The 26871-nt window shown below is 40.9% G+C and overlaps 2 protein-coding genes across 4 annotated transcripts in view; one reads left to right on the top strand and one right to left on the bottom strand.

The window, feature by feature from the left end:
- Window positions 1–22128, bottom strand: part of GLUD1 (glutamate dehydrogenase 1) — a 31086-nt gene extending 8958 nt beyond the window's left edge. Inside the window, exons 1-6 of the mRNA XM_068950677.1 lie at window positions 21638–22128; window positions 9159–9239; window positions 8259–8314; window positions 7298–7361; window positions 6058–6152; window positions 1316–1495 (exon numbers count right to left, since the gene is read on the bottom strand). Of these exons, the coding sequence (XP_068806778.1) occupies window positions 1316–1495; window positions 6058–6152; window positions 7298–7361; window positions 8259–8314; window positions 9159–9239; window positions 21638–22082 (921 nt within the window). The 5' untranslated portion in view covers window positions 22083–22128. The remainder of the gene's footprint in view (window positions 1–1315; window positions 1496–6057; window positions 6153–7297; window positions 7362–8258; window positions 8315–9158; window positions 9240–21637) is intronic.
- A 158-nt stretch (window positions 22129–22286) lies between these two features.
- SHLD2 (shieldin complex subunit 2) overlaps window positions 22287–26871 on the top strand; it is a 50320-nt gene continuing 45735 nt past the window's right edge. Inside the window, exons 1-2 of one of the 3 annotated variants that reach the window (XM_068950644.1) lie at window positions 22287–22499; window positions 25516–25585. The gene's annotated coding sequence lies outside the window, so the exon portion shown is untranslated. The remainder of the gene's footprint in view (window positions 22500–25515; window positions 25586–26871) is intronic. The other 2 variants (XM_068950645.1, XM_068950646.1) reach the window with 2 other exon arrangements.

Raw genomic sequence — 26871 nt, 5'->3', positions numbered from 1 at the left:
ACAAACAAACTAGCAGGAAGCTGTGTTATTTCTAATACCTTTCTGAAGCAATCCCATATAAAACAGATTACCTAAATTTAAATTTAGATAATCTTACATTTCATTAGCACTTTCTACATCTTTACAGGAATAAAGAAACTTCATTCCAGGCCATTATTCAACATACTGGAAGCAGAAAAACACAAAACGGCAGACCAAAAGGTCACAGGAGCCATGTCAGTTTATAGTAAGATTCTATCCTGGCAAAAAGCTGACTATGAAATCCCTCTATAAAATGGTTTCAATTATCTTTAAGGTTCCTTTTTTTTCCTCTATCAGAAGCCAACTTTGATGTAGCAGTTTGGCACGCACTACAGACTACTACGATCTGTTTGCAAAATTACATCCTCATTTTCCTAGAGGAATCTTCAGCTATTTTATCGGCCATGTTTTCAGTTTAATGTTCGGCTTTAGTGCCTGCTGGATACCCAACGCCAGCACAAAGATGCCAAAGGGAAGGGAGAGGGTGCGCTGCTGCATCTGTGCAGGGCAGAGATGTTTGCTTCAGCCCACTGGTCAGCTAAGGGACAACACAGAGGTTACAATTAGGGGGCATTGTAGACCCTGCTATTTCTGACAACCAGTCCATTGATATGAAAGACAATTCAAAACAAAGCAATCGCTCAGGTCCTCTGTTCAACTTACTAACTGCTTATCAACGCTGGTGAACAGGACAAGTTATTTCTTTGAAATTTTAAGAACAATAATGCATATTATTGAACACTGACCCCTTTCAAAAGTCAGCTACATAAATCAGAGCTTCTTGAAGTCTTATGAGCATGAAAAAGGTATGCTCAATCCTACAAATTTAGGACAGGGTATCAGTTTCTACTTTCCGAGCGGTTTAGTGGAACAGGAACATATTACCCAATTCCCACTTTCTCTTTTCTAAATTTTTATTACAAAAAGGTACAACATATTGTGTTTAGGCGAAATCAGTGCCATAGTTCATTGAAATGCATACAATGCCTTAGTTTAAAGCACTCCTGTAGTAGTATCTCATTTTGGCCTTTGCAATCTATGTTTATAAAGACTGCAGAGTTGACTTTGTGCCTGTAGAGCGCAATCAAAAGTTCAGTTTTTATAATACAATCCAAAATAAAGGGCACCTATGTTGTTTGAGGAGTGTTTCTAAAGTTTGAGAGTAAAGGTTAATCCTGAAAGTCGTAAAACTAACAAGATTTATTGCTACAGCCCATTTTAAAAGCAGTTCTACCAGAATTTTCTTTACCACTTTTTCCCTGCAGTTGAAGGAAAAAAAAAAAAAAAAAGTTACCTGAACAGCAAATGTTTTATCCCCAAATCCGGGAGTCATTCCCAATATACTCATGTATGAAGCTTCATTGATGAAGTTTTCAATTCCATGGAAGAGACCACGACCAGTTGCAGATATACGTCCATGGATACCACCTTGGCTGATGGGTTTACCAGTAACACAAGCATGTGCATTAATATCCTGGAAAATAGTGAAAGATTTGTGAGCAATCAATGAAACAATCAATGAAAGAACAGGTGGAACAAGAAGTTTTGTACCTTTTAGAGACATGGAGCCCTCAGTATTATTAAAGTCAGAACATGCTGTAGTTTATATACATTTAGTTTACAAAGCCAATTTTCTTTCTGAGGTTAAATGAACAGCTTCTCGGAAGAAAAAAAGATATTCTAGTAGATGTCAGGAAAGTTACATAATGCAGTTTTAGATGTGCTCTGCAATTTTTTTGTCGCGTCCAAGTGTACGTGTTGACTTGAGTCTGTGGTTAACTATGGTGACACTTCTGTTGCACTGTTAGCAAAGAGCAGACCTTTGATAAATCAAAAAGTTTTGCGGGATACGTTTCTCAGTATTATCCCCTGTAGCAGTCATAATTTCCATCCCCGTTCTTGACGTTTTAATTTTTTAAAGGGTTCAGAGGCATCTTGGGATTGTTCACAGCTAAAGCCGTTTAATCATCTTTAAACAGTGCTTAGTGTTCCTTTATACCAAATTCAGTTATTTAGAAACACAATACAAGCCTAACACCTTCCTGTTGTCAGAACGCAGGGATCATGTTTGATCTCAGGAAAATCTACAGTACAAAGGTCATATAGGCAAAGTTAGATAAGTATCTACTACTTTTATTCAGCAATATATAACATCAAGCTTCTGTCTTAAAACTGGTGCCAAATAAAATTAAATGTTCTACATGCTAGACAGCTAGCCAAGATAAAATAGACTATTTAAAGCTGGAGTTTATTTTTCAGTCGAAATTAATAATTTGAAAAAACCTTGTATCACCACTGGTTCTCATGCTCGCACACCCTCAGAGCCTGGTCACACAAACAATGATTTAGCATCCAGCAGAAGAGTAGGGATGAAAGGGAATCCACTGAAATGAGTCTGCCAGCAGCCGGACAGGTTTCTATTCCACCAGCAGCACGTTTACTGGGATGCTCCCTTCTCTCCCTTGCTTGTGCCAAATACGTTTCCAAGCCAGTGGTCTGAGCACAAGATGTTTGGTGAGAGGGAGGAAAGGAGCAAAAGAGTGGAGGCAGAATGACAGGAGATGATTAGACCCACAGTGGAAAGCAAAAGTACTGATTGTTTAAAAATGACGGTGAGTTAACTGCAATCTTTAATCGCCCCTCTTTAAAAACACTACAAGTGATGCTGAACTTCAACACCAAATTCCTTATTCAGTTTCCCAAAATGTCACTAAGCTGCATGCTCCCTCTGGTGGCATACCCACAAGATCTATGTTGTCGTTTTGCTAGAAACAACTTGGCCCAGTTCTCTGAAGTATTACTACGTTTTCATTCTTTTTTTTTTTGTACTGAAACTATATTTTAGCCTTCATGCATTCACAAAGGAGGGGGTATGTTTTATAAGTACTTTAACAAATACAGCCTCCTACCATTTATTTCTTAAAGTCTCCTCGCATCTCCTAAAACTCAGTCTAACATATCAGAAAGTACAGAAGAGTGGGAAAGGATGAATTTAATCAAAAACTTTAGCAATGTATAATTTGGTGATCCAGCAACTTAAGTTGGATTTTCTGGAATAGTTAACATGGTAGTTATTAAAGACTTGCATGGTTTGGCATGAAACAGCATGAGCTAAGGGCAGGTCCCCGTCTTCTTAAAGTCACATATTCAGACCATAGTCAATGTCAGAGCCCTAAACTGGCATTGTACTTATGTTTTTAAGTCAATTGAAACATTTTTTGCACACCTCAGACAAAAGGAAAGACCACAGCTTTTAATGAGAAGTTTGTAAAATGGCTTATGGTTGGCGTTAAAAACTTCTGTATTAGTACTGATAGTCTCTGAACTTAGCTGGTGGAGCTCGCAGACACCCTTATTTTGCTCATCGCAGCATAGAAAAGGGTTAAGGAATATTATTCTCCTTGCCTCTCCAGCTTCCTGGCACTGCTCTGTTAGGTTTCAAGATTTCCCCTATCTGTTTATACCTGTTATTTAACTTTTCCTCTCCACTTCAAGCTCCCAGAACACGTTTGCCTGCAGTCACATCAACTCATCAGGACTGTTCCTTTCCCAGATGGATCCCTTTCACCAAAGAGAGAACTTTCTATTCGACTGAATGTGGTCCTTTGCACAGCTTCTGTCTTTCTTCTGAGTTATGACTGGTTTCGACTTCTGTTCAATGGTTGTTTTCCTCTAGTTCCTTTCCTTTCCCCCATATTGTCATTTTTATATATTTGGCAGTTCCTTAATCATCATCATTTTTGTTCTTGGTGTCTCAGCCAGCTAGTTATCTGAAACATCTCCCTCTATAAACTGCTTTTGATAGATTATTCCACTCAGTCCAGCCTTGACAGAGTTCTCACCTTCCTTCTCTACACCTGATCATTTTCCACAATAGCGCACAAGTCCAGCTACAGCTACCCTTTTGTCTTCCATCCACAACCAAGTAACCCTACAAAATGAAGTATCTTCATTTAATTTGTCCTTATTATTCCAATTCTTTAATTCACTTTTCAGAAAAATATACCTATATCCTCTCAACTGTTTTTGTTCTTCAAGAATAAGACACTGCCTTGCAGAGATAGCCTAGGATTAAAAGAAGCCATTGTAGCATAATTAAAATTTCTTTTATCCTCAGTAGTTGGGGTTTTTTTTGGTGAAACGAATGCATCCGTAGGACGACACAAGAAGATGAGACTATGAAGTGGAAAAAAACAGAAATGCAGGCATTAAGAATCTTTTCCTGTATCAATGTTTAGTTTTCTACCTAATAAAAATGAAGCTTCTTTACAGAACGCCCGTATGTGAACAGACTATTAACAAATATCTCAAAACTTAAAACTGTTTGTATGTTAGCCTTCAGTGTCATTCTTACAACAGCGAGGCTGTTGTATCACAGTGAAGTATGCGTTTGAGTGCAATGAGTATGCGTACTGTATTAAAACTTAATACCTTGAGGCAGTAGTTTTCTTAAATGATGAAGTGTTAAGTTATGATTAGGGGAGTAAGTTGTCACTTTGCACCCTGAAGTGTTTCTGAAGCCATGTTTTTGACCTTTTATAAGGTTTAAAGCTTTTAATGAAAGATCTAAATCTAAATATGTGAATAACTAAAAGCAAGTAACGCTTTAGTTTTCCCTAGCTAACAGATAGCTCTGTGGGAAAGCTATTCAACTCAAGTAACCAGTTAGCTACAGCCTCTTCTTCAAGCATCCTCCCCCACCCCACCCGAAGATATCTTAGACTATTTCAGACCTAGGACAAACCATGCCACCCCCCCTCCCCTATTGGTAAGGGCAACAAATAGCAAAAGACAAGTATTTTGCCAAGAAGCATGCTGCCTTGAGAAAGCCAAGCAGGTCTCGACCAGACATGCCAGAGAAATACACGTCAGGCAGTTACAATGCCTTGTTACTGGGGGAGAGTTTCGGGGGCGGGGGGGAATATACCCCACTGTATTTCTGAGGAACTGTTGGAAGTGACTGTAGAAAGTGAGAAAAAAAAGCATCTTTTAATTTCAAAAGGAGCTTGGTTAGGCAAACATGCAACAGCTTAGCATATTAACGCACTGCCATAAACCTACGGCAAGATTACTTAGGAAACTATGACCTGCTGGAGTAGCAGAAACGATGTCTGAAAGAGATGCTAGGAAGTTCAGATAGCATAGACAGTAGAGACTTTAGAAATAAGTTGTTTGCTATAAATAAATAAATATATATATTTATATTTTTCCTATCTGTCAAAAGTATACAATAGGAGTATTTCCCGGCTCAACAGTCGTGTTTATGCAACAGTCAAAACTGGTCCAAATAACCCAATACGCAACTTAAGGACAAAGGTCAAATTAAGGGCGATAATTAAAAATAGAAAAAGATTTTTTTTATTGCTTTCTGAGCAACAAATTGTATCAATGCTTTCTGCTTTAACCTCTCGAGAATGTGCTCAAGTCTACATTGATTTCTTATTACTTTCAGGGGATCACATAGAGAAATTTTTAATACTGTTGGGGTATTATACCAATAGCTAGAACTGATTGACATGGTCTTTTGAATACCTTAAAAACTAATCGTTTACTTAGTAACACTTGTAAATTCAGTAGTCTAAAACTGAAAAATTTCAGTACATTAAGACTATGCCAACTGCTATGAACTACATATTTGCTTAACTTTATAGACATCACACTACTAATGAAAAAGCTGAGGGAAATGGTAGAATTAAAACGCATTTTTAGATTAAGTCTTTAGACTCCAAGACCTGTATAAACAGTATATTCTCTTTCTGCTAAACAGTCCTAATTGGTACGGTATCAGACAAACAGAAATTAAGCCTAACATAAACGGTATTTTTTATTATTTTTTAAAACTATTTTCTTAACTGCAGCCTAAAAACCTTATATCAATTAAGCTGTTACAGCTTGCAAGAAAATATTTAAATCCATATAATTAAACAAAATCATATGATGAAGCAGCACGGTAATAAATACCTAGAACAGTGACAATAGGATTTCTGCAGAGACCAAGAAAGCTTGTCTACTTCAAAGCCTCTGCCCAGAACTTACATAGTGTCCTATGGTACTGGCGTAGGTGTCAGCAATCCAGGACATCTCCCTCTCCCCTGTGCTCATATCAGGAGCAGGCACATCAACACCAGGTCCTGTTGGCAACAATAAACACAGCTCTTAAGGATCAAACACGAATAGGTATCGTCAAATGCTATTCCCTTGGGAATTGAGCTGGACTTGGCAAATAATTATTTGCTTATTTAATCCTCAGTTCAAGTAACAGGTTGTTTGGATTCAATTTGGTTTTAAGTTTTGTATCGTGCCTTTGCACACAAGCCACTCAGTAAAATGAAGGTCAGTTTGTCAATGAAAAGCTATATAGCCCCTACCATAAAGGCAAAAAGGAAGATGAATTTCCTAGAACCATTTTAACTGTCACTGAACTAACAATCCCTATAGTTTGCATAGTGTATATTATTACAGCAGTCACATATAACATCAATAAGTACTTTTCAGAGAAGCTTATTGTAGATGCGAAACACCCTGGCAAGAAAATGCAGATAAATTAATATACGTTCTTCGGGGCAGTTAGACATCAGGAATACATGACAGACCTTTGAGTAGTTATATGCCTTACTACACGCTTCATTTGAGTAAGAACCTTCTACAGGTAAAGATTTTCCATTTCATTAGAAGATGAGCTAATAATGTCCACTTTTACTCCAAGGAGACTCCCAGACGTTCAGAAAGCAAGCTATCAGTACAACTCAGGTTTGAGAGTCTGAATGAAACACCTATTAGCATTACACAAGCTGAGGCTCTGCTACAACAGACACCTATACTTCTTGCCTAGCTTCCTGTGTAGCCTGTGGTTGCCATGGGCAAAGCCATCAAAACTTGATCTGGGGTGGATCTTCCATTTCCTTCCTCTGTTTCCTCAGATATCTGCCTCAACTGAGGCTACAGGAAACAGTGACTGGCTCTATATTGGAGATTAAAATTGCAAGACTCGGTCATGATTTTCTGCTCTATCCGTAAGAGACCCTATAACCTAAGCTTTTGTGGCTTTTGATAGCACAGCGGCCTCCAGAAAAAAGTCTTTAAGTTAAGATACAATTAATTTCAATATGTAGTAAGCTGTAGCTCTTTGCTGGAAGTAGTGTACCCAAATTACTTACAGCTCTCAAAAATGCAATTATTTTATACAATTATTTTAAAGATACTATCTAGCAGACATTGATAATAAATAGATAAATTAGATTCCTAAATTTTACTATGAAAATTGTACACAACATACCAATGAAACCCTTTTTTGCTAGCTCCATGGTAAATCTTCTTGTGATCTTTTCCAATTCATTGTCCTATAAAGAAAAGGCAATAAATATCACAAGAAATCATTAGTGCTTATGAACATTTGTTAAAACTAATACCCAAGTGTAAAAAGATGCCTTTTTCTTTTAGAAGAAAGGATGATTCATATATTTATGTAGCTTATATGCCACTCCCTAACAGTTCCTTGGTATTCAGACAGCACAAGGAAACATTTGATTTTTTTTCTGTACATTCTGACCCATGACAAGTTAGGAGCGCAGCACACAAAGAACCACCTGTGCTTGTAGTAGAGATTTCCAGCAAACAAGTCCGATAGCCTATGCCAGAGATTTATACCCAGCAACAGCTGGCCTGCAGGTTATATAATCAACACAGTCCCAAAGCACTTCACACAAATCCTCACATGAGTTTTGAGCTTAGAGTATCTGATACATATGCGAGCATTTCTTTCTATACAAGTTATTTTGATTAGGGTAAGGAGGCAAGCCTGCAGTAAACTTTTTATAAGCCAAGTTAGCTATTATTTACACTGGAACACTGCGTATAAAGTTTTAATGGACCATAAAACTATTTGTCATAATAAATAAAAACATTAACTTATTTTGTGAGAGTAGTTTAATTTAAGCCCTTATTAACAATAGCAACTTGAAAAAAATGTAGGTTCCAAATGGTTTGCAGTCTTCTGTCCTCAAGATAAAAAAAGTAACAAACTAAATGATTGAAGTATTTTATCTCTTTTAGATATATATATATACACCTTCTAAAAATTCTTTTCCTACCTACTGCACACACAAGCTTAACTCAGCCTCTACAGAGGCAGAAGTGGCAGGAAATTTTAAGTTGTCAGTAATGCCCTTAGAAGAGCTTTTTAACTGGCTGGCTTCAGTACTGCAGTTAACTGAATTTTTATCTATGATTAAGCTTACTGTGTAGTTCTTGGGATTGATCTTGACACCAGCCTTTGCCCCACCAAATGGCACATCTATAAGAATGCAAAGGAAAATTATTTTACTTTTTCAACAATAAAGGCAGAACACATCAATAATTTGTGTGAATCATTCTATCTTTGATTTTTGCAGTGAATATGGTTTTGCCACACTCAGGGCTTCACAAATGTAAGCTATAATTTGTAAGCCTAGGTACTCCTATTAAAAGGGGAAATTTTTCAAGGGCAGCTTGAAAATGGTCTTTGACACTAAGTTCATGATTTAAAGCTTGTATCCTTCAAGCTCTTCTACTTAACATTTGTAAAAACAAGAAGTTTTACGTTTTTTTTTCTGTTTCAGCTCAAAAATTTTGCTTTGGAAGTCTTAAGTGAAGTTTCTCTATATACAAGAAAAAAGTATTCTGTTTTCATGCACATAATGTTTAGATGCTCTCCAAATGCCAATGAAATTAAGCAGCCACGCGTGAATTACGCTTCCTTATAACCTATAAAGGAAATGTATCCCTCTTCTCCCTCCACAGCTCCCCTGCCTAAATCCTTCACAGTTGCCATCTCCTCCCCTTAAACTTACCCCCTCCAAAGCCAAATCTGCCATACGTGAATTTGTCTTCCAGAAACAGTACTTTTATACATGGGTAACTAGCAGAGTTTGGACTTTCCAAATGAAAACGCAATGTTATTTGAGCCCAAGGAGCTACAGTAACAGCAGCGGGAATATACGTGATCGTATTAGTCAATATATGTTTTTTACCCATTTGATGCAGATTTTAGTCAAAGATTACAGGTCCTAAAACTTAATCCTTCAGATGCTTTTCTGTAAATTACATTGGTACTGACTGAAATTCAAGATTGCGTCCTTGCTTGACAAATCACCACTTACCAACAACAGCACACTTGTATGTCATTAGAGATGCCAAGGCTTTCACTTCATCCACACTAACATCCAAACTATAACGAATACCTGTAAGACACATAGGAGAAAAAAAAAATCACTGAGTAACTTCTCGGGTATTTATAAATTGGGAAGGCTAATTCTAGGTCACCCATCTATAACATGTGAGCGTTTAACTTATTGGCCTATTTGCCTTCCGACTTTTATGAACAACCCCTCATTCTCTTCCTTAGATATCTATCTTTTCTCTAGCAGGAATTACAGACTTCAACAATTCTTTATTAAGTCATTTAACAGCAGCACTCAACCTTGGAACAAAAGTGAATGTTCCCTGAGAGTCAAGCTGATAGGTAACTCGGTCTGTTTTTTTTAAGAGACTGATAAAGCATACTGCAAGATCTTTAACTTTGAACTTCATTCATTGTTTATACAAAATGAACTGTGTTCCTGAATGTAACTTATCAGTACAGGTCATAATCAACATCTCTTTGCTAGAGTAATGCAAGCTGCTGTTAAGCTATGAGCTTCGCAATATTTGGCTGTGGTCCAGCAAAACCATATGCAGCTTCATGGCTCTGACTGCTAGGTACAGATACATGACAAAAAGCAGCAAGCCACTCTGCTAATTCAAATTTGTTCAAAACATTTTGATAGACTAACTCTACTAGCAAGGCTGTGTGTGATCAGGCCATCCATCCTGTACCCTGCATAAAAACCAGCAGAGCTTGTATTGTCTGCTCCAATTCATTCAGCAGAACTGGAAGCATGTGTTTACGAATGATCAGATTCAAATTTGTATCGTTGTGGTTTGACAGGAACTCAGAGTCAGAACTGGTGACTGTGGTCTTAAAGGCAGTTCAAAACCAACTGGAAAATGATTATGCAAAGGTAGGGAGACCTGCTCACCTGCCTGACTCTCAAAAGTCTTCTAAGAAATGGGTTATAACTGTCCAATAAATTGACTGAATAAAAAGTTAAAATTCTCATATTCTAGAGGTAGTTGCAAAGTAACAAACTTTAAAACGGACAGGATGTGTATATAGGCCTGCAGAGGCCTAAACACGAAGTTTAAGATCCACATAGCTCCCGCAAATGCATGGGGCAACAGCAAAAAGCCCTACAGCTATACATTAACTTCCATCCAAGCTTAGTCTCTATCACGAACCAGAACAGAGCTGTGCAAAATTTGTTTTCTGCCCCTCTACTCCCAAATTCTTCCAATGACAGGCTGTAGGTCGTGCCAAGTTGCATGGTGGTTTGTAGCGGGCACAGAGTGTCCTTTGGATGCTAGGACAAGGCACCACAAATTTCCTATTATCTAGAGAAGAACATACTGAGGTCCTCAGAAGTGAAAGAAGGCTAGCATACATTACCCAAAATAAAGCACTTTGCCCCTGTGAAAGCCATTCCTGAATGCTCTGGAAACAGTCCCAGTTTCAAAGGAACTGAATGCTGCTCAAATAAAGCTGTGGGCCAAGTTCTGCTTTCTTATGTGAGTTGAATTAGTAAAAGAAAGCACCAGGCCTCCACAGAACAGAATTTAAATTTAGAGTGTATATGGGAGGGAGGGTGGGGTCCAAAAGCAAATTAACTAGTTTCTGACTTATGCAGCAATAAGGTACAATACAGGAAGCCTGCCTGGGCTGCCAAGAACCTTCTCACAGGAAATAACATTTGAAATTTAAGTGGACTCTATTAAAGGCCCAACAGAACAGTCTGAGATGCAGTGTACGTGGTGTTTCGTCTGTCTAATTCAGAGGAGGGTTATCCTCCTCAGGTAGGCAACCTGTGTGTACCCTCTGAGCAAGAAGAGCCACCACCTACAGCCCAGCCAGGCCTGGCTGGGGATGGTGTTCCCTCTTGGCTGCGCAGGTACGCTCAGGACCTCATCTGCGGGCATTGCTCAAGCCAGCCGAGCCCAAAGCCCCAATCTACATTTAGCAGGAGTGAACTCTGCCCCCCTATCCCCATCTGAACTAGGTCACTGTGTATTTATTCAGCCTATATATTTGTTCTAACTTCATCAAGTCATGTACACAAAGCAGCTTTGCTAGAACTATGTCAGTAATACTGCTGCAGGCACACAAAATGCTTCTTATTGACATATGGAAAGCAACAGGTGGATTAAGAGTTAGGGTTACTTATTTTTTACAGTTTAAACAGGGAAACAACAAAAAAAAAGGAGAAAGCAGCCTCTTTGCATATTTATTATATGGAAAATGCAAGCTGAAAAACTGAACAAGCAGCAGTATAGCTAGAGGCTTCACACACAGGCAATTCAGTTACATTTCCAGTTTTATTGAGGGCTGTTATATATTTTATTACAATAAACGTTATACTTTTATACTAATTGACCTAGGGAAAATGCTCCAAGATGAACAATATAGTATTGAAAGGCTTTCAGCTGAGACACTTATTTATCCATGTACACCAGAATGTATACCAGGATACACACAACTTTTAGACTTGAGGCTGAAATTGTCCTCTTCTCGAAGGAGTGTCCTTTTCTTTTATACTGAGAAAGATTTAGCTTCTTCTGTAGCCTATTAAACAGTTTTAATTGAATCAGCTTGTCTAACGGCTTCTCTTCGTAAGTGGGAGACTAGTCAATTCTGAGACTTGTTCTGTCTTCACTAGCCACTTAGTTACAATTTATCTGCTAAACGTTTTTATTATAACCTCAGGCATAGTTCAGGGTATCTTTTCCCAGTTTAGTGACAGGTATGATTTTTCCCTTCCTCTGTAGCAAAAGGGGGACAACGTTTACAATGTGCTAACATTTTATTCCTTTTCAGTTAGGCCAATTACTGTTTTCCAGGAACTGTGATTAACCTTTAGGAGAGGCCCACCTCTCGCCTGGGGAGTTATTTGCGCTAAGCTGTTAGGGCTGATGAGAAGCAGGCATTTGGGAACGCTGTACATTCCATCTGCAAGAGGATGCACAAAGATAAAAGACTTAATTTCTATTCAGTTTGGACATCAGTGAAATTTAGTTTGACAGCTTCCTACTTTGGCAGGGGGAGAGTATTGCCATGCATTTGTACAGCTCTTTTAGCAGACAAATTCAATAGCCTGATTCTAAAATGGACCACATAGACAATACTGGTTTTTGTTGATTTTTTTTTTTTCCAAAAAAGATTTGTAATACATAAGCAATGAAAGTCACTGCTACACAGCAAGATTAGCATTTTAAAACCCTGGCAAGTCCCACATAGCAGGTCTCTGGAAACTTGTGACTGTTACAGCAAACTAGCTAGACAAAATAGTTTGAAGAAAGCCTCAAGTTACTGTATGACTCACTGCCACGGAAAATACTTTTCATTGGAAAACAAACAAATTCTTCTTCTAGTTGAGTATTCTCTTTCCTCGCCACACCCCAAGAAGTTGAACAGTATGCTGAGAGTTTGCTTTTGCTGTGCACAAGACATTCTACATGAGGAAATATTTTTGTTTTGTTTCACTGCTGGGTAGTATGAAGAGAAGGCTTTTGCATCATATTACAGTGTCTTAGCTTTTGAAACTTCTGCTTTATGATCTTCCATATTTTGGAGATACTATACCTCACCCAGTTATCTCTGGGATGAGCCCACTAATTGTTTTGGCCACAGTAAAATTTGCTCATGATTTAAGCATAGCTTCATAGAGAGATTAATTGTAACCTTTCCCAATAGAGGTAGTAAAGCACTTGAAACAGAGCATTTTTGAAATAAATGTCAAAATAGTAATCATCAATAAGACTGTACTTTAGATTCTGTGGTATAACTGGTGTCAGTAGGGATCCTGCACATGAGTTTTACAGCAACAGTCAGTTACCATTTTAAATAGTAATTTGTAGAGATGTGAATTAAGATTTGTACTAAGGATTGTACTAACAGGCACGTAATGAAGATCTGGATCTCAAAGAAAAAGTAACCAGCTGTACATCCTAGATTTTACTTCTTACAGATTTTGTTGTGTTCCATCATGTTCTGTGTTTTCATTATGCTTACTTAAAAAAGGTATACAGAACCATCAGCTTTTAGAGGACATGATTACTGCCTTCCTAGTTTGCCTAAAAATCTACAGAAATCCGCTTAGCAAAGTTAATGCAACTATTTCCTGATCTTCCAGTTCAGTTATCGTAAGGGCTAGCTATCCACATAGGCCCTCATCACTAGTCAGGGCCAAGTATTCAAAGACAAGTCTCAAAACTAAATAGTTACCAAGGTAACAGCTCAGAGCAACACACTTGGTAAGCTACTCCTCCTGCACTGAGTGCCTTGTGAATCTTAGTCTTTCAAGTGCACCACAATCTGGAACAGCTTTGCATTTCAGTCTGAATTATTCATATCTAACCAAGGCTTTTATCCTGCTTTGACTTCGTATTTTCTTCTAGTAATGATTATCTTCTGAGCTTTGAGACCAGTTTGGGCATTTTGCAGGTCACGATTCTTGTTAACATGGTGCATTTGTTCTCCTCACCTCTATCTGCAAAACGCTTGCTCATCAGAATAAACGTTTCAGGGCAGCAGCTATTCTATACTACTTACATCACACTCAGCAAACAGGTTTTATGATCTCATTTGAAACTTTTTAGGACTATCTACAGCCATATCAATCTCCAAATTAGCAACACTGGATTCTGTAATGACTATGTAGGTTAACAGCTTGCCTGACCCTGTCTAAAGGTTGACACTATATCCAGAGTCTAAAAGAGCTTCAGTAAAGATGTTCAACATCTTGTCCAAACTATTCAACAAAATCTCCAAATAAAATCCATAAATCAGCTCCAGCATTTATGGGAATGCCTTAGCTCTGTTTCCACATATAACATTTTCATTTAGATTAATTTCAGTAGGAACAGAACTTCAAATCAATCCTTTGGCTCTTTCAGAACAACCTTTTTTTTTTTTTTAAATCCCCAAAAGCCAGTAGTCCTTCCAAGCTTCCCTACAAGCAAACTCCTTAGCCTTATTTAACCGTTTGTTCAAGAAGTTCAGTAAGCACAGTGACAAATTTGTAATTATTGAAGACTAAGAAATTCCAGAGAAAGCTAACAAAGCAAGATAGGTAATTCAGCCCTGGAAAGCAAGAACACTGTACATTAATCAGCAACAAGAATTATTCATTTCTAAATTCAATTCACTAACTGCCAAGGGGAGGAGATAAAAATATGCCTTTCTTCACATACAGCATTAGCTAGATATAACCTGGAACAGCTTCCCCTATGGACACATCCCACATCCTGATTAAAAAACAACTCTCATGTTGCCTTAAGTATCTGTACAGTGACCATGAAGGTACTGAACTAGACCAAATACTTCAGAATGTCACTTTTCATACTTTCCATAAGCCATTTAGTTGCTTCAAATATACATGCATATAAGCTTATTTCATTCCATGCAGAGGAAGGCCAAGAATATTCTCTATTAAAATAAGTTTGTGGTGCATTAGTAAGATCTTGTGATTTAAATGCTAATTTAAATTTATTTAATAATTAAATTATGCTCTTATTGCTCTTAGTGAATATCACTAGGAAGTAAAGATAGAGTGCATCTCATTGACCAAATTACCTTGATTCTGTGTAAATGATTTGGTTGTTCATTAGGAGGGACTCGAACATTGTAGTAATAAGGACTGATACAGTGAGATAAAGATATTAATACCATGTGTGGGTGTGTAGAGGAGGGAATAATACACATGAGTTGGCATCTACCTCTGTGGTCTGAATGCCATAGGAGCCACAGGAAAAACAAGCCACCATTGTGCTGACATGAAGCAGGCAAACTCCAAGCTGTGCCTAATAGCTTATTTCCTAGCAAGATGGAGCTTTTGTCACTCGTGAGGATCAGGTGCAAAGAATACCTGCTAGGATGAGGGGAGAATGAGGGGTCTATCACACAAGAGGTTCCCCTCCTCTGCCCCCTAAACATGTGTTTATCCAGAAAGCCCAATGCTAAGAGAGGTATAATCTCTGTAAATAGACAAGGAGCCAACAGTAGCAAGGGAAAACAACTATTTAAGCTCAAGGACAAAGTTGGCTACTGAACAATTGGTATGAACTGATTATGAATAAGCTGAGACTGGAAAGATTCATTGCCAGAGAAGCAAGGCATAGGTTCTTTCTAGAATATCAGAGATTAAAAAAAAAACTGATATGCCTCACTGAGAATTGTGACTAGTTTATAAAAGGCCACCAAAAGTATAGGAGGCCACTCCTTGTCCTGTTTTTTTTGTTGTTTTTTTTCTTCAATTTGCAGTTTAAATATATATCCACTATTGCACTTATTGTAAAGTCAGGCATGCTACAATAGGAAAATATAAACCTGTGAAAATCAGGCACTCATAAGCTTTAGCTATAATTCTTCAAATGTTATCACAGTTAGGCTAATTACCAGTCTCTATCTGTAAAACTCTGACTCCTTTGAAGTTAGACCAGTTTATATGGTTTATTTCAGGTGATAGATGGTCTGTGTTACATTTCCATATGTTTTATGGCCCCTAAGATACATTGCTGTATCTTATGCTCAAGACCCCAGGCTGCAGGCTTTTATACATGCATCACTTAAAAAACAAATCCACCAGCACAATCCCAGGATAAATGCAGCTCTGTTGAAGTGACAGTACCTTATAGTACTACTGCTTCCGTCTCCATTTTCAAGGGGGAATAACCAATGCTACTAAGGTCAAGACAACCCATGGGGTTGTACTGCTCCAACCTTTGCCAGTAAAGTCTTTTTTTGCAGACCAGTTACCATCACGATGTATGCATACAGTTTTAGACAAGGTAATATGCATGACAGAGGCTATTGATGACTGGGCACTGACACTGGTAGGAGCCTTAGATCCCTGCAACAGGAGAAGTGCAGGAAGGGTAGAATGAATGAATGTCACCTTGTCTAGTAAGAAGCTCATTAGCACACAGTTAAGCCAGAAGACAAGAAGAAATCCTGGTAGGCAGAAGAGAAGCAGCCAAAAAACAGAAGACAGGAAAGTCTCCTCCTACAGGCTTGCTCCTTCTGGTAGCAAGCCAAAGCAACACCACACAGGAAATCAGATTCATTCACCTCCAAGTCAAATGAGCAAATAAAGTAAGAGTCATCTGTCTTCAAATACAGATACTGAACATTATCTTTCAAATAAAGTATGACAAAGTTTTTCAAAATCCCAAAACTTTTATGTACATGGAAGTCAGACTGAATCTACTCTGGAACTAAAGATCGTTATAAAGTGTTTCTGAACTGAGAAAGTAGTTGAGACTTGATTAAAGCAACGCGAGTGAGTATAAACAAAAGGTTATGCTGTTTCACAGCCGTGACTGATTCGGTTTCATTGACACCAGACCTGTTAGTCAGTTAACATAAACAAACTCTAAAAGTTTTATCCCTGCAGTAAATGCTGCCTAACAAACATGGAACCATTTCCATACTACTAATCAGCTATGAATTCAAAAAACTTATTTGTTTTTGCAGGTTTGTTATTTTCGCTAACCTAGTCTCTGAAACTGACCTATTAATGAAAACAGTTGCTAGCAATGACCTCAGGAGAAAAGCACTTTAACCAGTTTTATATGTTCCATAAAACTTGATACAATTATTTACAAAGATTAATCGTTTTAAATTAGGAATTTCTAGGGTAGTTTTCAGCAAGTCATCTGTATTCAGCCATCTCATTTCCTGTACCGTATTTGGTTTTAGTTCTTCGGGCAGCTGTCACTGCCATGAACATGAACAGCTGTGGTTTCCTGTTAGTTCTGGCCACTAGCACGCAAGTCACTACATAAGCAATGAAAAGACTGACTTGACCTGCAAAAGTACTTCAGCTACTCCTGAGCATCACTCCAGTCTTATGATCCAAACTGAGTATTTCTAAGCAACTTGCTTTCAGGAGTTCCAACACACAAGAAAACTGATTCTTATCTCCATGTTCTCAGTGGGATAAGATTCTTTTTCCCCCCCCCTCTTCTAATTAAGTTTTCCTTTCCAGTTAAGAGTTAAATTGAGGAAAATGGAATCTTTAAAACCTGGACTTGTGTGCTGGAGCCAGTACAGTGCAAGACCTAACACTTAAATGGATGTATTCACAACCATTTTGTAAAGATTCTTAAAGCACAGAAGAAAAAAAGAGAAAGAATCACCACCTTCTTGAGCTGCATTGGTTTGCAACCCTTAAAATAGACTTGAAAATTCTTTTTTATAACAATGAAAGAGAAGTAGCACAAGACACGACAGAACTGTTATTTCTAGGTTCTTTCAATGACATGAAAAAATTGAAGTTATAAGCTGAAAACAAAACATGTTTCAGTACTTAGTGCCAGTTTTCCTGAAAAGCACTTCTCTTTATCCAATGAAGTGAATCACATGCACTATTGTGTAGTGACAACTGTGTCCAACACAATCAAGTCAACTTACGTTTCTAAATCTGTTTTGGGGGGAGAGGAAGGTGGGATAAGTAAGCCCTTAGAGAATTCCCTATTTATATTAATTATACATTAGATTATTGGAAATAGGGTATAAGAGCATTTATTTTTAAAACTTGGGTATTTGTAAAACACGACAGTCAAGTTTCCTATCAAGGTATATAGAAGTTGGCCTATGCAAAAAAAAAACCTAAGACCAATCTTGACTTTGTCCTCATTCAGACCAACTCATATAGTCTGTCCTTCCCTTTCTGTATCAGGCCACAGCCATTCACTCAGAACGCTTAATTTCAGAGCAGACCACTTCCGGCATTCACTCTGCTGAGTTCTGTCTACCTGCAGGCAACAGCAGATTTGCTACAGAAAGACTAAGTCAAGGAACTGTTGAATTCCCTCTGGCAGGTACAGACGCCCATCCAAGTTTTAAAGTTGCTCCATAAAGATCAACCTCTCACTCAGGTTGGTACTTTCCAGATTTGGGCAGGACTACTATGCAGGAAGCAAGATTTTACTCTAGGGAAGAATCAGCAGGCAAAGAAAAGTGAAGGTGATGTTAAGAGTCATCTGTAATAAAAGGAAACCTATTCTTACTGTTATGATGTTAAGCTACAAACATAGATGTTTAGTAAAAACAGTGAGGTACTGCTTAACATTCAGAATTATTAAAATATTTATTTGGTCTCTGTTTCCTAGAGTAATTGAGCTGTTTCTAGGTTCACAGCATTTAAATCAAAAAATTTTTTGCTGTGCAGTATAAATTCTTGATTAGTTAATGGTTAAATTTGTAAATGACCTTACAAACCAAAACATACACAGAAGTACCAATGAAGTATTTCAGAAACTAGGAAAAAAAAGATAACCTTGAGAAGCCTGAAAAACATTTGCTTTCCTGCATCATATACTTAAATCTTAAAGCCTACTTTGACCTTTTGTCTGATCTGTACACAGAACGGCATTTAATACTCTTTAAACATCACTTCTCATCGTTCAGCTTATTAATACTTGGACATACCAAGCACTTTTCCTTTAATTGCACTTAAAGATGTAAACCTAAATTTGATTATATTGATATAATATTTAAAACTCATGAAATCTCCATGAGATAAGAGTTTGAAGTATAACGTTCCTTACAACAGTGAAAGAGCTGACCAAGCATACCTGTTTGTACATTATTACCTAGCAGTAACTAAAGGCCATCTCTTTCTTAGTACAGAATACATATCTTTAAATAGATCAGAATGATTCCCAATCCTAAGGGGGATCCAAAGAACATTGCTTTATCAAACATTTTACTTTTCAGTAAGCACAAAGTTAAAGTTCACACTTCTGCAACTGAAAAGCTCTAGGACTCACGTTGCTCCTTTTGCTCTGAAAACCTTCCTTATAATGCCAACTTATCATCCTCTTTTAACAAGTAGGCATATGCTCTTTGCTGTTTCTTGCTGCTGTGAATTCCTTACATCTGCTTCTGGACTACACAGTGTGGGGGACAGTCACTTCAGCAAGTTTTCTCATTTCGTAGTATTAGAAAGTTAGAGTTATACTTCACTGTGCTTTGCATTTTTTTTTCCTGTAGACTCTAAGAGTCTAGTTTAAAAATCACTTTTAGACAAAAGCTTAAGTTGTTGGTGGGTTCAGGAAGGAGCAAACGTACCACAAATACAGAAATCTCTTTACCACTCTTTTCTCTTTAAGTAGCAATTTTTCTATTGCCAATTCCTACCTTATTTTCTTCATAACAGGTTTCAAGTAGTCCAACTACTTATTTAACACATATCATATCACATGTCCCATTTAAATTTACAGCAAAGCCAGATCTGTCATCTGACAGTGAGCCAATTCCTAGACAGCGTTAGAAGGTGGAATTCATTAATGATCACTACACTGAACAGATTGGAAGGGAAACAGCATTTGCAGTTCCTTCCCCAAACCCATGGTGGGAGAGAAATAACATGAGAAGAAATGGACAAAGTATATTTTCTTCAGCTGCCATGTCCAACTGCCTGGAAACTTTCGACATGAACATGACTGTTCTCTCCTCACTCATGCTATGCAGAGAAGGTTACATATCAAGAGCCACATTATTTACTTATTTTTTAAGTCTTTAAATTCATATTTTAGACTCCTAATAGCATGGATACCTATCATATCAAGCAAAACATCTTTGAGCCCATTAGACTGAGGAAACAGTCTTGGACCACTGCAGTCTACCAGGACCAGTAATAACTCTCCGTAAGTTCTACAGCGTTTTCTTGAGTCTTAGCACATAAGGCATAAGAGCTGCTACTAAAAACCAAGACCTTCTCTTGAGGATTTAGAAACGTAGCTATCAGCACTAAAGGCATTCAATCATCCACTTTTTGTTGTTGTTGTTCATGTGTAGAGTTAATTCTTCATCATGAAAATAAAGTCTTCAATTTCTCAACAATACTAACATGAAATATTAGCAGTTTCTCAATGTTTGATAGATTCTTTTTAGTTCATTTGCTGCTGAACTGTACTTTAATATGCAACTGTGGCTCTGAACAGTAACAGAGGCAGTACAGAAAAGCATTCTTTGTAAGCAGCAGCAAAAAGCAACTTGACCTGAGCAATCAGAAAAAGCAATGTAATAGTTGTCAGTATTTTAACAGAAATTATAGCAGCAGCAGAATTCCATACAGAGTAATCTTCATCCAAATCAGGCCTCAACTATGACCAAGTCTGAAGTTGGGAACTCCTGTTCCAAGCTATCGCCACAAGTTATGTTAAGAGTTAAGTTACTCATCATTTTGAACTGTTCCTTATTCTCTCTCTATTCTGGATAAGAATTAAGTAGGCTACAGGACACTCACTGTGTATTCAATTTTGGAAAGTTAGAAACCACATCAGCAGGACAAACCATTTGAGCTGGAAAGAGAAAATTCCCAAGTAATATAACCCATGTCCTATATTCAACAGCTAAGCTGATTGTCAAACACGTATTTATCTAAGAACACCTTTCCCACTCTATTCGAGAAGCCCGTGGTCTCCATTCCAAATAAATCACAGAGAGAACTGTTTTTGACAGGTACCATCATCATTTACCACAGAGTTGGTCTATGCTGAAGAAAAACTCCTGGACTTTTATACTGCTTTAAGAGCTGCAGATTGAGATGCTATATGCTCCCCAAATGGTCTCCAATACTTAACTGCCCTCAAGGATCAGCACTGCTGAATAAAGTACCCTGAAGACCATCTGTATTTGTTTTTCAAGGAAATGCCATCTACCCTGGACTAAACAACAGGCTTGGGAGTTTGATTTCCTCGAGATTACATCCTGTCTTCCCACCCGATTAACCCTGCTGAGCTACCGAGTGAGGATCGCCTTCTCCCGTCCTTTGGCTGGGTATGCAGTGGGCCATCGCTACGCCCGGCCGGCTTTTCCTCGAAAAAACACCTTGAGGAGTTTTTTTTTTTTTTTTCCTTCCTCCTAGGTATGAAGCTGCTAACTGGGAACACTCGTTTTATTCTTCTCTACCGGTCAGGAGGCGTTTTCTTGGTGAACACTCCGGTCTCGCACAAACAGCCTGGCAGCCTACAAACACCTTCCCCGGAGGTCCCAGCTGGGGAGCAGATACCCTGAGCGTGAAGCTTCCTGAAGCGCCTCCCCCCGGGCCCCGGCCCGGCGGCCCCGGGGAGCTGTGAGCGGCCGGGCCGGGCCGAGCCGGGCCCTGGCGGCGGCGGCAGGCGGCGGCGCGCGGCGCTTGCGCAACGGCAACAGCAACGGCCGCCGCCGGCCCGCGCCTCCCTCCTCCAACGAACGCAGCGGGAGCGCGGCCCCTCGCCCGGGTGGCGGCCGCGGCCACCGGGCTCCCAGTGATCTCGCAGGGGCGAGCCTGGCTCTCCTCCTCCTCCTCCCCCCCCGCCCCCCCTTCCCGGAGTTTAGTTAAAGCGGAGTTTTAAGGGGTGGAGCACCAGCGCAGCGCGGGCAGACATCTGCTCCCAGCCGGGTCCGTGTAAATAAATATACGTGTTTACCACCGCGGCCGGGGCGGGGGGGGCTGCGCGGCCGCGCAGGAGCGCCGAGGCGGGGCGCGGCGGCTCTCACCTCCCTTGCAGGGGGTGCGGTGCTGGCTGTGCTGCGCCCGGTAGCCCTCGATGACCTCCCACTCGCCGTTGTCGCGCTTGATGGGGAAGGAGACGCTGAGCACATGGTTGCAGGGCTTGATGATGCGCAGGATGCCGCGGACGCGGTGGCGCCGGTCCTCCATGCTCTCGCGGGTGCGCAGCCCCTCCACCAGCTTGTCCTCCACGATGCTGGCGCCGCGGTCGAAGAAGCCCTCCACCATCTTGAAGAAGTTGGGGTCGTCCTCCTTCTTCCCCGCCTCGCAGTAGTGCCGCCGCGGGCACCGGCCCCCGCCCCCGCCCCACACCGCTGCTGCCGTCGCCGCCGCCGCCCCCCCGGTGGCCGCCGTCCCGCCCGGCTCGGCGGCGGCCAGCACGGAGCCGGCGCCCAGGCGGGACACCAGCAGCTCCCCCAGGTAGCGGTACATGGCGGCGGCCACCGCTACACCAACGCGCGGGCGGGCGGGCGCGAGGCGACGCGACGCGACGCTGCGGGCACAATGGGCGCGGGCGCTGCCGCCGCGGCCGTTTAAAGGGCGGCGGCCTGGGGGGAGGGGCGGGGAGGGGGCGGGGCTCCCTCCTCCCCGCCCCCCCCGCCCCCGCCCCTCCCTACTGCGCCTGCGCCGGGATCCGCCGAGGGGAAGGGGGCGCGGCGCGGGGGAGTCTGGCCGCGGCGGCGGGGGTGTTCCGAGCATGCGCGCTGAGGGCGGCTCGCCCCCCCCCCCCCCAGCTCCCCCCGCCCCGCTCCGCTACAAACGCGCTCCCGCCACTGGCCCGCGTGTCGGGTGGCTGCGGTCTCGCGCGAGGAAGGTGTGGGTCCCAACGGTCGTTTCCCGCGGCCCTCGGTAGGTCGGCGGCCGTGGCAACGGGGGGGGCTCCCCCCCCGCCTACCCGCGCCGCCGTTTCCCGGCCCCGCTTCCCCTTGCGGCGCCTGCCGTCGGGCGCCGGCTCTGCGCGCGCGCTTCCCGGGGCGCCGGCCGGGCGGCCGTTAACGGTCGCTGCCGCGCGGCGCGGCCTGTGGGGGCCCGCGGCCGCTCCGGGCTCGGCAGCCTCTCGCTGGCGCAGTCTTTCCGGCCTGTGCTGGTGCTGGGGGGAGGTAGGCTCCGTTAAAACGCAAGCGAGGGCTTGGAGCCTGCCTCAGGCGCTGTCTCCTGCTCTCTGCCCCGGCAGGTGTGCTCGCTGCAGGCTGCGGAGCCTGGTGTGGCTGTAGCGTGCTACCCCTTTGCGAGGTGAAAGCTTTGCATCTTACAGTGTGAGTGCAGGTGCAAGTAATGCTAGTTCCATGCAGGAGAGCGTATGAAATTCTTCAGGGAAATAAAGGGGATGGTTTGTATGAAAACTTCCTTTTGAAAGAGGCCTCTTAGGAAAACCCAGTTTATCCAAGTGGACTTAGTTGGCTAGCCTGGCAAGGAGACAGAGGCTTTGAGTTAGCACCTTTGTCACCTGCCAACACAGCTGCTATTTTGCTGAGTCAGGTGTTAGGCTGGTAGTGCGTTGCTTATGACTCGGCTTTGGTCCATTACAAGGAGTCAAGTTATATGTAGCTCAGATGCTTGAGTGTATAGGGCTATTTCTTTAAACTGTGCAAGCTTTGAGGAGAAAGCTTCACTTCTGGAATGTAGAAGGTAGTGTGTTGCAGCATTTTTTTCACCAAGTTCATGCCTTCTAGGGATGGACTGTATTGAGAAATGCAAATTTTCTTCTGATTAGGCATATGAGACACGAGAGCTCTTGGGTTAGGGAGAGTCAGGAACTTGCTTTGTCTCTGTGGGAATTTTCCAACCACTATGGACACTCAAGGGCTGAGCTGCAAGGTTTGTAGGGAAGAAATATACCTTTTGCATGCGTTTGTCAACAAAAAGTTTAAACAGAGACACTTTTGATGCAAAATATTTGCAGATACTTGACTTGTAAATTTTATCTCGGTTTTGTGTTTTTTCTATATCCTTAAGATCCACATGGTTTGAGCCAACAATGTGCCCTTGTGGCCAAGAAGGCCAATGGGATCCTGGGGTGCATTAGGAAGAGTGTTACCAGCAGGTCGAGGGAGGTGATCCTGCCCCTCTACTCAGCCCTGGGGAGGCCTCACCTGGAGTACTGTGTCCAGTTCTGGGCTCCCCAGGACAAGAGAGACATGGTGCTACTGGAGAGAGTCCAGTGGAGGGCTACAAAGAGGATGAGGGGACTGGAGCATCTCTCCTCTGAAGAAAGGCTGAGAGAGCTGGGCCTGTTGAGCCTGGAGAAGAGAAGACTGAGAGGGGAGATCTCATCAGTGTATAAAAATATCTAAAGGGAGGGTGTCGAGAGGATGGGGCCAGACTCTTCTCGGTGGTACCTAGTGACAGGACAAGAGGCAAAGGGCACAGACTGAACCAGAGGAAGTTCCATCGGAACCTGAGAAAAAACTTCTTTCCTGTGAGGGTGACAGAGCATTGGAACAGGTTGCCCAGAGAGGTAGTGGAGTCTCCTTCGCTGGAGATATTCAAAACCCGCCCGGACGTGATCCTGGGCAATGTGCTCTAGAGGACCCTGCTTGAGCAGAGGGGTTGGACTAGATGATCCTCCAGAGGTCCCTTCCAACCTCAACCATTCTGTGATCCCTAGTAATCTGTCTTAAGGACCACTAATGAGGAGAACAGTTAACTCTTATCTGTAATGAGGATGGATTATAAGTATAGTCTGGAGAACAAGGATGCTTCAGAGTAAGAGGTGGGCACGGGATGGGGGGGAAGCAAGAAAGGTGCTTATTCTTAAGCCCATTTGTTTTTTGGGCATTCCCAAACTGGCTTCAGAGACAAACTCAGTGTGTTACATTTCTGCTGTGGCTCTGAGATAACTTCTACTGAGGTGTTAGTTTTCAATTCAAACAGTTGAGGTGTTCTGAGTGGCTGGGTCAGTTTTGTGAGCTATGATCTGGTCTGTATCACCTGTATGCTCTCAAGAGCGAAAGCATAACTTTTATGAAAGTTAAGAACCTTCACAGAAGTATAGGAAAGGAGATGGTAAAAGATAATGTAATTAGTCCTTTCCAGCTAGTGTTTTCACCTGCTGCTCTAGGTTATTTAGAATACAGTTTCACAGACACACAGGTTGAATGAAAAATGACAATGAAGCAGTATACTCAAGTGCATATAGGCTTAGATCAAAATGAGGTGGTCAACATCCTCAGCTCGTGTCCTGTATTCAGCTGCGACATCTCTAATTTATGTGAACTTTACTTAGTTATCAGCTGCTTGTAGTGATCAGGTGACATTTACAGTACACACTTGTGAGTGTATTGGAGACTCAGAATGGTTGACTAGTGTGAGAACAGAAGTGGAACTGTTTATAGCTTCAGTCATACAACTGTATTTGGAGTAACAGCATCACCAGAGTCCTCTTTTCTACGTAAGTCTGGATTCCAGCAAAATGCTCAACAAGGTGTATGCTGAACAATAAGAACAACTAAATCAGCGTGTTAAATTCCTTACTCTTAAAATATTGCAAGTGAAGATACCTAGAATTGTTTCTGTATTTATGTATTTTCATGAATGCAATAATGTGTCCAGGCGTTTTACTAATTTCAGCTCCCTACCACTTTTTGGTTTGTTTCAAATCTCCTGTGGAGGCAAGAGTAACCAAGTTGCCTGTGGGTATGCAAAAAGAATAAGAACAGGAGTCAGAATTAACTTTTAGAAATCTTAATACCACCTCTGCTTATATACCCCATTCCAATCTTTTCATGTGGTAAGTGGTGAAAGCAAAATCTATTTCTTAGGCTGAGGAATTTAAAAATGCACATGTTTCTGAATGAATTCTAGCAGATACGAAAGCAGTAATTGCAGTAATGAGATTAACTGCACCTTCTTTGTTCTTGTATAGTACCTGGAGTGCCATCAGATGATTCACCTTCAAGTAGCATCAGTAAAAATTCTTTTGGATGCTTTCAAAGGTAACTTTTATTTTTTCTTTGCAATCTGAAGCTTCCCTAACTTTCAGTTAGTTTCATGTTGAAGGTTGGTCTTTTAAACAATCATCTCTTCATCCGTCTGATGAAGACAGATAGGTGTATAGAGTAAATTAGTGCACGAGTGGTCGGAACTGCCTGTGTGAGGCATGGGTTTTGTGGCAAGCTCATACTTAACTCTGTATGTGATAGAATGGTATAGGTATTTATTAAAACCTATGAACTATGTGGGGGAGATTAGCAGGGCGATTTAATTTCCTCTTTAAGCTTCTCTTAAAACACCTTTATATCTAATTTTTGTTTATTATTTTTTATTAGCGATATAAACAATTATGAATGCTGTTGTGCATCGGGCCTACCTGAAGAAATCCATAGTTTTAAGATGTATGTTGTCAATTTCATAAAAAGTGGATTCAAATTTCTTATATGTCAAATTGTATTTGAAAAAAAATCTGCTCTAAGATAGAGTCACAGAACAATTGAGGTTGGCAGGAATCTCTGGAGATCATGCAGTCCAACCCCCCTGCTCAAGCAGGGTCGCCTAAAGCGCATTGCCCAGGACCCTATCTAGATGGCTTTTGAATATCTCCAAGGATGGAGACTCCCCAACCTCTCTGGGCCAATAATATTCTAATACTAAAGCAAAGTATTAGCTGTTTTGAATACACATAAGTGACCACAATAATCCTTTTCCATGCCTAATGTGGTTATTAATAGTGTCATAAACTGGAAAAAGTATTTTTTATGTTCAAGTTAAGGTTGATTAAGTTCAGCATAGTGTTCTCTATCAAAGTTTGTCAGTTTGTCTGAAATGTTCCTAGGGTGTACTCATCCTGAATTTTCTCAGAAGCTAGGCTAGCTGTTTCCCATTTGTATCCCAGTCTCCTTATTGGCTCACCAGAGCAGTTGAGAGAGAGCTAAGAAGCTGCGAAACAGGGATCCAAGCAAGGCCCCAAAGAACTCCATCCCATGTCTAGCAAAGGCCCTTTGAATACAGGGTGACCCCTAGATTGCCTGCAATTCAAAGTTTTCAAAGTCTGGACACCCATTAGGCAAAATGTTCAGGAGGAAAGCCTCAGTACATTGGGCAGGGAGCTATAATTCCTCCTTGTGGTAAACGTCAATGTTTTCTTCTGGGAACAGACATTTATTTTGAAATATTCTGCAAATGGAATTACGTTTGTCACCAAGCTTCATTTAAAACTGTCTGCTGTATCGCATGAAGCATTTAGTAATTCTTAGTCTTTGCTTAAAAATATCAGTCATCAGAT

Source organism: Struthio camelus, chromosome 7 (genome assembly GCF_040807025.1).
Source record: "Struthio camelus isolate bStrCam1 chromosome 7, bStrCam1.hap1, whole genome shotgun sequence".
NCBI lineage: Eukaryota > Metazoa > Chordata > Aves > Struthioniformes > Struthionidae > Struthio > Struthio camelus.
This window is presented reverse-complemented; position numbering and strand designations above follow the sequence as displayed.